The following is a 12,564-nucleotide window of genomic DNA, read 5'->3' as shown; positions in this document are numbered from 1 at the left end:
GAAAAGTCCTGGACCACAGGGAGAACGTCTCCCCCGTGGTTTTTCAAACATAAGGAAGACCACAACTACAGAGGAGGACGCCATGTCCTCAGGTTACACACACACACACACTGTTATTGTTCTCACCCAATCTGCCCTGAGACTCAGAGAGGAAGTCAAAAAGTTCTAGGACAACTCCAACCTACTTATCTACTGTATGTGAACCTCGTCTGAGAACTTTTTGACTAATGTTCAACCTCTTCTATCAGAACAGAAATACAACAAAGACAGTGAAATACCTTTAGTAAAGTATGTTGAATACAGGTACTATTAAATGTACTGTAAAAAAGTATTTGAAGGTAACTTTATGAAGGAAGGAACGGCCTTTAAAAATACTGTAAAAAAGTATTTGAAGGTAAATTCTTGAGTAACTTTATGAAGGAAGGAACGGCCTGAACTACAACAGGTACTGCAACATGTGTAGTACTGCAGTACTGCAACATGTGTAGTACTGCAGTACTGCACGTACAGAACCCAACGTCTGGCCTGTTGACGTCACACGTCTTCTATTTACACTCAGCTTCTATCTGTGTCAGTTTACAGCCCAGGAGCAGCAGGTGGCGATGAAGAGCATTTCAGGACATTTCCAAACAGACACAGAGAGACGATGAGGCCTTTGGCTGAACCAGGAACCTCTGACTGTGAGGCTCCACTGCTCACCACAAAGTCAACACACACACACACACACACAGATACACAACATGTTCTATCAACAACAGAGAAACCACTGACTGTAAATGAGCTCTGATCACAGACGTGTTTCACTGACATGAATTCACAAAGAAAATATTTTTTTTCTACTTGACTTAAAACAAAATTCAGGACAAATTTGTAAAACCCGGTCGAAGTCACATCTGTAGACCACGCAGCTAATCTGTGGGAGTGAAACTGGTCTCATGACTCTGATCAGGCTGACGTTTCCCTCAGGCTGTTTTGATTGGGCCGAGACCTGAACTCTGATATTTAATAATGGGCCAAGTGCTCCCTGTGTTACTGCCACACACACACTCACACTCACACTAATGTGTCACAGGGGAACATAAACAGCCAGTGGTTCATTAGCAGATGCTCCGGTCATGACACATCAGTCCAGGTCTTCCCGTCATTAAACCCTTGCTCTGTTTTTCCTTCACACTGACACTGAGATTAAATCACGAGCTGCTGCTGCTGCGGCTTCGTTTGCTCTACAGGAAGTTGTTGTTGTTGCTGTTTGGACGCAGCGGCAAAACAGAAGCAAAATAAACCCAGCATTTACATGAAAAAACATATTATTTTGATTCAAATGTCTTTACCAACTCTGGTTTAGAACGACGAGTTTTGTGGGAAATGTTTCCCTCTGCTGGTAAAAAGATGTAATACGATGCAGTTCAGCAAAAAAATAAATAATTCTGTCTCTATTCTAAGCTGTGAGACACAGTATAGTATAGGTACAGTAAAGATTTAGTACTTGTTTTTAGTACTGTTACTTCTGTTAGTACTGACAGAAGCTGCAGTAACGAAAACAGCTACACTCTCATCCATCCATCCCAGAGTTAACGTCAGTTTAACAAGGCTCTAATACACTGTCTGATACACAGGAAGTGCTTTACTCTTCATCATCTTGACTTCCTGTTGATTCAACGACTTTATATTTTCCACAGCCAACAAACAACAACAACATCGCTCACATTTTCTACCGGTCACCACTAACAAACCCGCCAGAACGTTAACCTCAGGCTTATTATTATTATTATTATTATTATTATTATTTCTGTCTGATTAATTTCCCTCTGTTTTACAGTTTAGTTCTTTGCCATATTTACATCCCGTTCGACCAACGTGATTCTCCCCATCGTCACACGACACATGGAACATTACAGAGTCAACGATGTCAGCGTTAGATATAAACAATAAGCAAATTCACCTTAGCAACAAGTGACGTCACCATACCTGTTTATGGCCAACCAGCGTAGGTCGATGTGTCCAATCCGTGAGATCCCGGTGAGTTTGAGGACTTTCTCCGCGGGGACTGTGACGGTTCTGGACCCGGTACTGACGGACCAGTGGTTCGGTCACAGTCGTGGTCAATGTTATATCCATGGTTTCTACGATTTCCAACAACAGTAACTTCCCATAAATGAACGAACAACCGTTTCTGCTCATATTCTGTATCAGGTCGTAGCGGGAATCTGGCCGTTCAGTCAAAACGCCTGATAATCGATATAATAAATAATATACGCAACTGTTCGAGTATTTGTGGCAGTTTAGTCCAAGTTTCTGAATTAAAAAAACAAAACATTGTTTCATTGAACACAAAGCGCTGAGCTCACGTGATTCCACGTTTATTTCACTTTGACCTGATGATAACGTTCACGGCCAACACACAGCTTCAAGTTGAAGCTGTCAACTTCTTCAAGTGCACGCACCTGTTACCTATTTCCTGTTTGTACCTGTTTCCTGTACCTTTACCGGTTACCAAGGAGCTTCAGTGACACCCTGTGGTCAAAGTGAAGTACTGACGTTGATACAAAATAAACATTGAACTGCTGCGACAACAATAAATCTACTAAAAAAAAGAGAAATGTTTTGACACTTGTTTTTTTTACAATTTGGCGTAGTAAAAATTAAATAATAAAAAAGTAAAAAATAAAAAATATTTTATACAATAAAAACTGAATGTGTACATGGATGGAAAGTGACATGGGGTAAAACAAACTTATCTGGTGCTCTCCTGACGGTTTCAGTTGTTTATCTATTTATTTATTTTTGTATATAATAAATGCAATAAAAATCTAAAAAAAACAAATTTGGTCTGAATTTGTCAATATCACCACACACTTGATTTACACCCTTCTTTGGCACTCCCATAGCAACAGTTTTATTCACACAGTCACAAAACTTACAAAATGAGTCCACTGCAGAACGACACACAAACCTTCATCCAGTGATTAGAGCCTGACATTACAGTAGTTTTCCATGAGGCGGAGTGAACAGCCAAGTTTAAAGATAAAAAAGAAATATATCTGTAACTTTAGATGTAACACCAGTAATATTTGACCGTTACCTCGTAGCAGTGCAGTGATGAACAGAAGAGGAAAACATCACAGTCGTGTCTGTGAGAAACAGTACGATGACAGCTCTAAAATCAGCAGAAGTCAGAGTGTGTTCCTGGTACTGGTCAATTTTAACATTACTGTCTTTGGCTGTTTTTGCACAGTTTAAGTAACTTCAATAAAATACTTTTTTTTTCACTACTTTACAAAACAACATTTTACCTTCCAAACAGTATCTGGGCTTTACAAAAGCAATATCCACTGTTAGGGATTTCCTGACCGTGAGTCACGTGACAGTTATTTGGAGCTGGGGGGCAGGTAGTAGGGGTGGAACAGTCTCTCGTGGGCACAGATGTGCAGGGCAGCGTGTGTGTGCATCAACAACCGCGGAAAGCGTGAGGTGAAGTAGACGATGAAGCCGTCGGGCAGCTCGCCCAGTGTCTCCTGCACCTCCGGTGGCAACTCATGGTAGTGGTGTTTCTGTACAAGCAGAAGGTGAGTGTGAAAAAAAACAAAAAAACAACCTTTTGACCTTTGCAGGTTAATATAACATTTAAAAAATTTTTTAAATGTCATGTCATTCCTGCAGGTCAACTGACTCAAAGAGCTGGAAAATTAATCCAGAAAAATCCAGAAATGTTTTCAGTTCACATAGACTCAGACGTAACTCATAAAGATTTTATTAAAAAAAGGTTTCAAGCTGTTTGTCTGACCTTATTCCTCATGGCTCTCAGCAGGTCTCGGACCGAGTTTCCTTTGTACGTCCTGAAACGACGCAGATCTGAAAAGAAAAACATGTTTGTCATAAACGGAACAGGATTCTGTGATGAAAGATGAGTCAAAGAAAGATGGATTAAAGGCAGCGGCGGTGTTATTGAATTAACTACAGGGAATAAACACTGTGTGTGTGTGTGTGTGTGTGTGTGTGTGTCCGTGCCTGTTTGTAGGGGCACAGAGATGTGCATCCTCCAGTTGGTTCTGACCACAGCTCTCCCTGCAGTCTCCAGTCTGACCACAATAGGACTGTCGGCTGGTTCCTTCTCTATGCGATCGCTCACGTCCTTAGACACAGAGAGAACGGATGGAGGTGAAAACTTTAGACACGTCAGTCTCGTTAGACTCGAGGCTAAGATGTCATAAAAAAAAAAAACACAAAGTTGAACGACGACGTCAGACCTGGAAAAACAGCAGCTGCTTCTCTGGACTCCAGAAGAACGGATGCTTCAGGACACAGGCTGTGGAGGGTCGAGACTCGGGCTCAGCCCCGATCATCTGTTCGATCAGATCTCTGGCTATGAAGTCGTCTGATTGGACACAGACGTCAAGGTTATTTTGGAGCAGAATAAAATTATCACCAAACAAAAACCCTGAGCTCACCGTTTAAATCATCCTTAAAATGTGAGAGCCAGTATTCTCCTGACAGGATGTTGACCTGTCGCCTGAGTGCATCCCCAAAGGGGTGCTGCCCCCTACTGACTACGTAGTAAAACACACAGCCAGCTGAGAAAACATCTACGGCTGCAGTCTGTGATGGACAAAAAAAAAAAGAATCGGAGAAATCTATTTTCAAATAAAAAAAAAACTTTGTTATTATTATTTTATGAAGTAGTAAAAACCTTCTTACTGGTTTATTTCCTGGCGTTTCCCTCAGTACTTCTGGGGCGATCCAGCCTTCAGTTCCTGGTATTCCTGACCTCAGGGAGAAGCTGCACCGACCGTCCGCAATTTTCTTGCAGAGTCCAAAGTCGGAGATGAGCGCCCGGACCTGACCCAGAGCACTGGGCCCCGAGAGGAGGATGTTTCTGGGTTTCAGGTCACGATGGACTGATAAAAAAAAAGAAGGCGGAGCGTGAAGAGCGTGGGGTTTGAGGATTTGGATATGAACCGTACTGTGCAGAGGTTTTCATCAGGTGTTGTGTCTCAGACCTATGTTGAGGGAGTGAAGGTGTGAGAGGCCACACATGGTCTGTTCCAGCAGAGTGATGGGACTCAGGCCGGGGAAGCTGGACGGACCCTCCACGTACTGCACAGACACAGACACAGACACAGACACAGACACAGCTGTCAGTCATCCTGAACCAGAGGACGGACGGCGCTCCGACCCACACCGACCTGCTGCAGGGTGGCCGTGCACAGTTCGATGGCGATGTAAGTGAAGAGGCGATCTCGCTCCGTGCAGAAGTATCGGATGACGTTGGGGTGAGTGTCGGACTCTCGCAGGAGCTGCACCTCTCGCTCCGCCACCTCGAAACACTCGGGCAGGATTCTCTTCACGGCCACGTGGCGTCCGTCGAATTTCCCCCTGACGTCACAAACAAACATCGCAGCGGTCAGCGGTCGTGTAGACGACCACGATCGAAGTGAACCCGGTGTGGACCCGTACCTGAAGACAAAGGTTCCTGCTGTTCCGTGTCCCAGGACGTCAGAGGGAGTGAAGGAGATCTTACCCACCTGCACCTCCTCGCCGGCTCCTGTGAACGGCAGGAAGTAAAGAACAATCGGTTGAAGGTGAATAACGAAAACCACCTCCACCGGTTCGTCTTCTCGAGGCGTTACCTGCAGCGGGTTTGGGAGCAGCTGTGCCGTTCCTGAGAACATCTGCGCTGCTGCTGCTGCTGTGAGTGGGGGGGGTGGGTGAGGGGTCCTCAAAAACAGAGTCTGGAGGATAGAAAATGTTAAAAACGTGTTAAAAACAGCAGTTAACCCCTGGTTTGCTGGTTTGATTCCTGGTCCTGTTCCAGGAATGGGTGAAAAATCAAAGCTGCTTGTTACATTCTAACAGTTTTCAACTGTAGGGGGCGCTGTTGTATGGTATTTATGATAAAAAAAAGATAAAAACAACTGTTTCGTTTTTTGTTTTTTTTTTGCACCACAGCCTGAACTTCTCATCGTTCACCACTAGTTGGACTCTTTACTGTACGTTTTTATAAACATCCATCCTGCTGCTCACCACTGGAGAGGTTGGTGTCAGTGGAGAGGTTGGTGTCTGTGGAGGCTGAGGTCTGGACGTTGGTCTGTAGACTGGACTGCATTCTCTGGAAGTGAGTCTCGAAGACCTCCTCCAGCTGCTTCTGGGCCTTCAGCTGTTTGGCACGCTGGAGAAAAAAACCCAAAAAGACACCATCACAACCTGACTGGGGCTGGAACCACACTGAACTTGATACGATATTTTTTTTGTTCACGATTTTATCACAATGTTTTGAAACCAAATGAGCTCAAAACCAACTCCACTGATGCTCACTTTGTCAGAACTCATCGACTGACACCAGAACAGGACAGAAAAAAACAACAGGTCACAACCAATGTTTTTAGTCACATACCGCCACCTACTGTCCTAGAGTGTGTAGCGTCTGTGAGCCTACTCCTTACACCTTGATGCACGACTGAGTTTTTTATTTCAACCGATGTGAATTGTCAACATTTGTAATGATTTTTAACCCATTCACGATGCATCGTTAGGTCCCTGTTTGAAATTCATGAAAGCTAAAATCAAACTTCATTTTCACCAGTAGAGGCCACTAAACCCTACAAGGTGGCACTCACCACTGGGTACGTGCACATGAAGGCCAGCCATCCTCCGACCAGCAGCGTCAGGACGACCAGGGTCAGATTATCCTGAGTCATGTAGACGGGCAGCACAGGGGCCGCCCTGGGCTGGGGTCCTGACGCTCCTCTCTGCCCTGCTGCTCCTCCTGCTCCTCCTCCTGTTCCTCCTCCTCCTCCCCGTCCTTCTCTTCTGTACACAGCGCCGTCACCGTGGCCTCCGGCGACTGTCTGGAACTGAAGGACACAAACGAGGAGGAATCACATTTACCGACGCCGGTTTGTTCGTTTTATTTTATGTTGAGCACTTTTGGATCGATGCTGTAGTTAGTGAGACATTAAGTGTTGTATTACATCAATAGTTCTTCTCCCAGCTGCTGTAAAGAGGCTGCAGCACAGAGTAATAGTCTAATAAGAGAGAATAATTGCCCACTAACCCTCTGGTAATTTACTGACTCCCCCTCTCTCTCTCTCCCTCTCTCTCTCTCTCTCCCTCTCTCTCTCTCCCTCTCTGAATAGAGCCGAGGGTGTGACTTACATATTGCCTCTGTTTGTAGGCGGCAGGGGAGACGGTGGAGGCTGCGGAGCCCGGGGGCCGGGGGGGGATGACGGCCTCACCAGAGTGCTGCAGGATGACTGGGAAGTCCCTCAGCATGGTGGTGTGAGCCAGTGGGGGGGGCTCATGATGACCTGGACCACAGTTAGAGTCAGGTTAGAGCTGCACGGGTCTGGACTGGACAGTGTTGGTTTAACCTCATTAACCAGTTCAACCTCAGGGTTAGGGTTGGTAATGGTTGATGAGTTCATGAACATATCTGACCTGGTTTATCAGTGCATTTAAATAGAAATAGAATGAAATTCTAAGCAAAATATAAAACTTAAAACATTAAGTATTGAGTGAAATGGAACGGCCTGAAATACATCCTAAATTTAAAGTAATTTAAAGTAATTTAAAGTAATCATAAGACGTTTTGACTGATGAAAACAATCACAAAGAAAAACAGACGTTTTGTCTGATGAAAACAATCACAAAGAAAAACAGATGAACCTGAGACACTGGTGCAGTGACTGAAAACAAACGTTAGGTGTCACCAATGAACACAATCAACTACAGTAACAATGAAACTACAGTCAGTCTGTACTGTGACTGATGGTCATCTCTCCCACCTATCAGCAGCCAGTGGTTCTTCCGACTGTTGGTGCTCCCCGGTGGATAGCGCACGTCCGTGGACGGTATGATCTCACACTCCCCTCGCTCTCTGACGGTCACCTCCGCGGTCACGGGACCCTCGATCCGGGCCAGGATCAGACCCCGAGGCTGCGGTCAAAGAGGCACAACCGTCACCGGCTGAAAACGGTGTTTCTATTGATGATGATGAGGATTTAAAGATTTGAACTCACAACTAAGGAGACTCCGTGGTGGACGAAGGAGGTGGAGGCGTAGAGGTGAGAGTCCAATTTCCCAACGTAGAGCGTGGGCCTTTAAGAGACAAAAGCTGCGTTAACTCCTCGACTAAAGAAGTTCACGGTAGAATTATCACAAACTGGAGAAAACCCAGACATGTGTGTGTGTGTGTGTGTGTGTCGTACACCAGCTGAGCCTGAGCGCTGGCCTGCTCCTTGACAAACTGGTAGCTCCACTTCAGCGTGGACTGTGTGTCCGTCTGGTCACTGGCAGAGGAAAAGGTGAGGAAGCGGAGTGTCTCCATGGCCAGTGACATGTGGGGGGCGTGTCTGAGCGAGTCGCCCGAGTACAGGTAGACCCCCACCACAGGAGAGCCGTAGTTCTGACTCCACAGGACGTCACCTGAGGGAAGAAAACAGACGTTTTTAATGTTTCTGTCTTTACTGACAGACTGACCAGACGTGGCTCCGCCCACCTGTCTCTCTGTCCACCGTCACAACGAGACCGTCACCGCTCGACACAAGATGAGCCATTTCTGAGGAGACAGACGGAGGTGCAGGTCAGTTATGGATCAGCTACAGACGGAGGGACGGTTCACTGACCGTGACGTCTGATTCTGACCGCTTTAATTCATCAAAATGAAAAGAACAAAGAAAAGTTCTACAGGAGACAGAACCGTATCCAAAGTTAAAAAAGGGAAAAGAGCTTTTAAAACATGGGCTTTTCATTATTAGGGAAATAAATCCCTGTGTGTATGTGTGTATACATGTATATACACACACAGTGTGTGTGTATACATGTATATACACACACAATAGTGTATATACATGTATACACACACACATATATACATGCAGGTATATATAGTGTATACATCTGTATACATGCATTTATTATATTATTATTAATGAATTGGTCCTTTTTTACTGAGTTTCACAGACACACTGCACATACTGTAGTCCTGTTTCTCATCGTACGGTGGAGCAGAGTAATCGTTGTACGTAGCGTTCCAGCGCAGCTCCTGAGTCTTGGTGTCGAAAATGGTGACAACGTATTCTGAAGAAGAAAAATCACAGAAGTCGTTATTTTAAGGAAGAAAGCAAGTGTGTGTGTGTGTGTGTGTGTGTGGTAGGTGACCCACCTGTGCGTCCTATATACAGCAGAGGAGTGTTTGGACAGATGGACTCAGATGCAGATGTCGTCAGACTGGTTTGTTTCTCACCAGTTTCAGGATCCACGACGAACCACACGTCCTGCTTTTTACCTGCAAACCACAGGTTGGTTTGACAAATATTTGTATGTCCCTCACATTGGAAAGTATGTCCCCCCACACACACACACACACATACACACACACACAGTTTCAGAGAGATAGAGTATTCCATCGGAGCTCCTGCAGGGGGCAGACTGCACCAGCTCTGGGATGGTGAAAGGAAGTTTCTGTGAACAGATCCAAAGACCTGTGTCAACATGGAGTCAAACAAACAAACAAACAAACAAACAGAGAGGAACTCTGAGGAACAAAGAGGTGCTGCTCCTGACCATCAGGCCTTCCTTGTGTTTCCCGCCCAGAACGTACAGACTGCCATCATTGGGGTCGGGCAGAAAACCTGGCCTAAAAAGACAAGAGTCGCATCAGTACAACGTCAGCTTCAGTCAAGACTTTGTCTCGTCCTGCTGTGTCCCTGCTGTGTCCCTGCTGATAACTCGAGTCTTTATACGACCTGTCCTTTATAGGCACTCTCTCTCACTCTCTCACTATGTCACTCACTCAAGTCTATTTACTCTAACTCGAACTGCGCGGTGGTTAATTAAATACCATTCAGGAATCGAACCTCTTCAGGCAGTGGCTCTTTTTTTTTTTTACCATCATTCAAATCAAAGACAAACTACAGTCTTCCTGAAGGCCTGAGGGGGGCACTGTCAGACGTTTTACACTTCCACTATTCATTATTCTATTTATACTGATGTTCTTTGACTTTGCCTGGTGACGTGTGTTTTTTGCAACACTGCCTGGTGACTTTTTTAACTAGTTACTAACTAACCTTACCTGTTCCATCTGATTATTGACAAATTATTTTACTTTTCAACTGGACTTTTTTTCTTACGCACTAATCAATCATTTATGACGTCATATAACTTATACAACAGTAGTAAAGTAGATTATCTCAGTTTTAAAACTGTTTCTATGTCACGGTAAATGATGGAGGCAGGACAGTGGGGGGCGCTGTTTCACCTGGTAAAAGACAATGACGTGCGATGTCTATATAAAAGATTAAAACTGACTCAACTGGTTTAGACAGCAATACTTCAAATATTTTAGGCCGAAAATCTTTATTTGATTTTTTTTGTTTATTTTTCCATAAATAGTGACGTAGTAAAATAATAATTTATCATTTTTTTCTGTTATTGTCCTAGTGTTTGATGAGTTGCATTAAATACAATTTTCCTGAAAAGATTTCTCAATGTTTATCAAATAAAATTCAGTGAGTTTGTCATCACACGTTCCTCTTCTACCTGTGCATATACTGGATATGAACATGTGACTCACTCTGTGGGGTAGATCGGCACTTGGATGATGGGGTCTGAAAGAAATCACAGAACAACGGAGCCACAAATGAGACACGTGTGTAAAGAGAAAAGATTTTTGGGGGAAACTTCGCTCGTGTCAACCTTCTCTCAACGTCCACTTGATCTCTCCTGACTGTTTGGAGACGGCGTGCAGACTGCCGTCCAGCGTCGAGACAAACAGGAGCGACTCAGGGAGGGTGATGGACCTGACGCCTCCAACCTGGGGGGGGGGGGCAGATAGTGAGAGGATTATGAACAGACAGAGGGAGTCTGACAGGAGCTTCAGTCACGGTGTCACTAAACACTTAAACATGTGTTTAAGAGTGTGTGTGTGTGTGTGTGAGTGTGTGTGTGTGTGTGTGAGTGTGTGTGTGTGTGTGTGAGTGTGTGTGTGTGTGTGTGTACCACTCCCATATTTACCACTCCCATATTTACCCACTAAGGGGTGGTAACTGGCAGGACAGCAAACACAGAGCTGAGGCAGATACACCAGTTTGTCTCTGTTCTTTTTTATCCCTTTATCCCAGTCTGGTTAATTTCCATCCTGGTGTGCAGAAATATTTATTTATCTTGTTCTATATAATTAATAATGTAATGTTAAAATAAATGTACAAAATATTTAAAAAAATAAAAATGTAATATCTGATATAAAATACATGTTTTGTTGTTAGCATCGGAGCTAAAGAGTCATTTTTTTGGGGAAAAAATGCAACAACAAAGAAAATCCGATTCTGTGGTTGTGGATTAATAATATTTAAGTAAGTAAAATGTGTTTTATAAAAAATAAATAATAATAATTAATGTAAGCCATTAATGATGAGTGAAGATTACTGAAAGTATAGATAAGGATTTACACATTGTCAATGACTTATCGTTACATTATTGGATTACAATTTAAGACGTTACAAAGGGAACATTGTTTATGTGGAAAGTACTAGAAAGATAGTTCGATGTATATTCAATGTAAACATTGAATATACATCGAAATATAGCATCTAAATATAGCATATATATATAATATATATATATAAATATATATATAAAAAATTATAAAATTTATATATTTTAAACATTTATAAAATTAATTTTTTTTTACGAAATATAGCATATAGCAGCATCACTTAACGAGTGCATTAAAACTGCAGCTACAGCACCACCCTCCGGCGAGAAAGAGGATTTATATAGGTAAACAGAACAGTACAGTCTTAGTCTGAAAATACTTTTCCTTTCATAAACAACGCGTTTTTCCTTTCATTTTGCTGGTGAATTTGTGTTCCCTGCTCAAATTTCTATTCGCCCTCCAACCCACCCCAGTTGGAGCAGTTTAGATCCGGGCCTAAACAGTAACTACCCCCGCCCCCCCGATGAGAGAGAGAGAAAGAGAGAGAGAGAGAGAGAGTTCCCCAGTGAGCTTCAAAACACTCAAAAGTCACAACCATATCATGGCAACTTTACTCGTTCCTGAAATAGACACAGGAGCTCACACAGCCGGGAGCCATTTGTGGCGTAAGTTCCGCGAAAGTAGCAACACAAACCCGGTAACAGCAACGGCGGGTGAAACAGGAAGAGTGGCGGAGTCAGAGTTTACCTGACAGAGTCTTTCTTCCCAGGACAACAACACCAGAGCCAGCAGTGTGCGGCCCAGCGCCCCCACGATCCCCCGAACGCTCCGTTTCATGGCTGAGAACAAAACACAACTGACGCTAGTTCGATAAAAACTCGGGTCGAAGCCTCTCCTCACTTCCAGCCGGGACCTCCATCGATCACGGACGTTACCACGGCCGTCGAACGTCGGCGAATAACGCGCTGTGAGCGAAGTGAGCGAAGTGAGCGAAGTATACTATGTCTCCGGCTGCTGTACCGCTTTAAATCCATAATAACAGCGACGCAGCAGGTCGCCGCTCTGTTTCCGTGTTGGGACGGATTCGGTGACGTCACACACGAACTGTCAAACAGTGAGAGTGGGCGGGGCTC

At 44.1% G+C, this 12,564-nt stretch overlaps 1 protein-coding gene across 1 annotated transcript; it reads right to left on the bottom strand.

Moving 5' to 3' along the window:
* Positions 1 to 2,869: 2,869 nt before the first annotated feature.
* ern2 (endoplasmic reticulum to nucleus signaling 2) lies at positions 2,870 to 12,542 on the bottom strand. The gene is made up of 24 exons (XM_025058660.1): positions 12,179 to 12,542; positions 10,693 to 10,810; positions 10,571 to 10,604; positions 9,562 to 9,634; positions 9,392 to 9,459; positions 9,161 to 9,288; positions 8,974 to 9,075; positions 8,495 to 8,554; positions 8,205 to 8,421; positions 8,016 to 8,094; positions 7,782 to 7,932; positions 7,153 to 7,304; positions 6,615 to 6,851; positions 6,022 to 6,166; positions 5,628 to 5,729; positions 5,455 to 5,542; positions 5,184 to 5,373; positions 4,998 to 5,094; positions 4,696 to 4,895; positions 4,449 to 4,596; positions 4,248 to 4,375; positions 4,009 to 4,132; positions 3,785 to 3,852; positions 2,870 to 3,551 (listed from the first exon to the last, which is right to left on the bottom strand). The coding sequence occupies exons 1-24, from the start codon at positions 12,266 to 12,268 to the stop codon at positions 3,369 to 3,371; spliced, it is 2,982 nt and encodes a 993-aa protein (XP_024914428.1). The 5' UTR covers positions 12,269 to 12,542; the 3' UTR covers positions 2,870 to 3,368.
* Between the last annotated feature and the right edge of the window lie 22 nt (positions 12,543 to 12,564).

Source organism: Cynoglossus semilaevis, chromosome 9 (assembly GCF_000523025.1).
Source record: "Cynoglossus semilaevis isolate Cse_v1.0 chromosome 9, Cse_v1.0, whole genome shotgun sequence".
In the NCBI taxonomy this organism is placed as follows: Eukaryota; Metazoa; Chordata; class Actinopteri; order Pleuronectiformes; family Cynoglossidae; genus Cynoglossus; species Cynoglossus semilaevis.
Note: the sequence above shows the minus strand (reverse complement) of the source record. Positions and strands in the feature narration are given on the sequence as shown.

What these genes read in the sequence shown, in the direction of transcription:
- ern2 (XM_025058660.1), bottom strand. Translation starts at nt 12,268, where the DNA reads ATGAAACGGAGCGTTCGGGGGATCGTGGGGGCGCTGGGCCGCACACTG. An exon ending in GAACCACTGGCTGCTGATAG is followed by an intron (nt 7,305 to 7,781) that starts GTGGGAGAGATG and finishes ACTGTGGTCCAG; the next exon opens with GTCATCATGAGCCCCCCCCA. An exon ending in AGCAGCTGCTGTTTTTCCAG is followed by an intron (nt 4,133 to 4,247) that starts GTCTGACGTCGT and finishes TCTGTGTCTAAG; the next exon opens with GACGTGAGCGATCGCATAGA.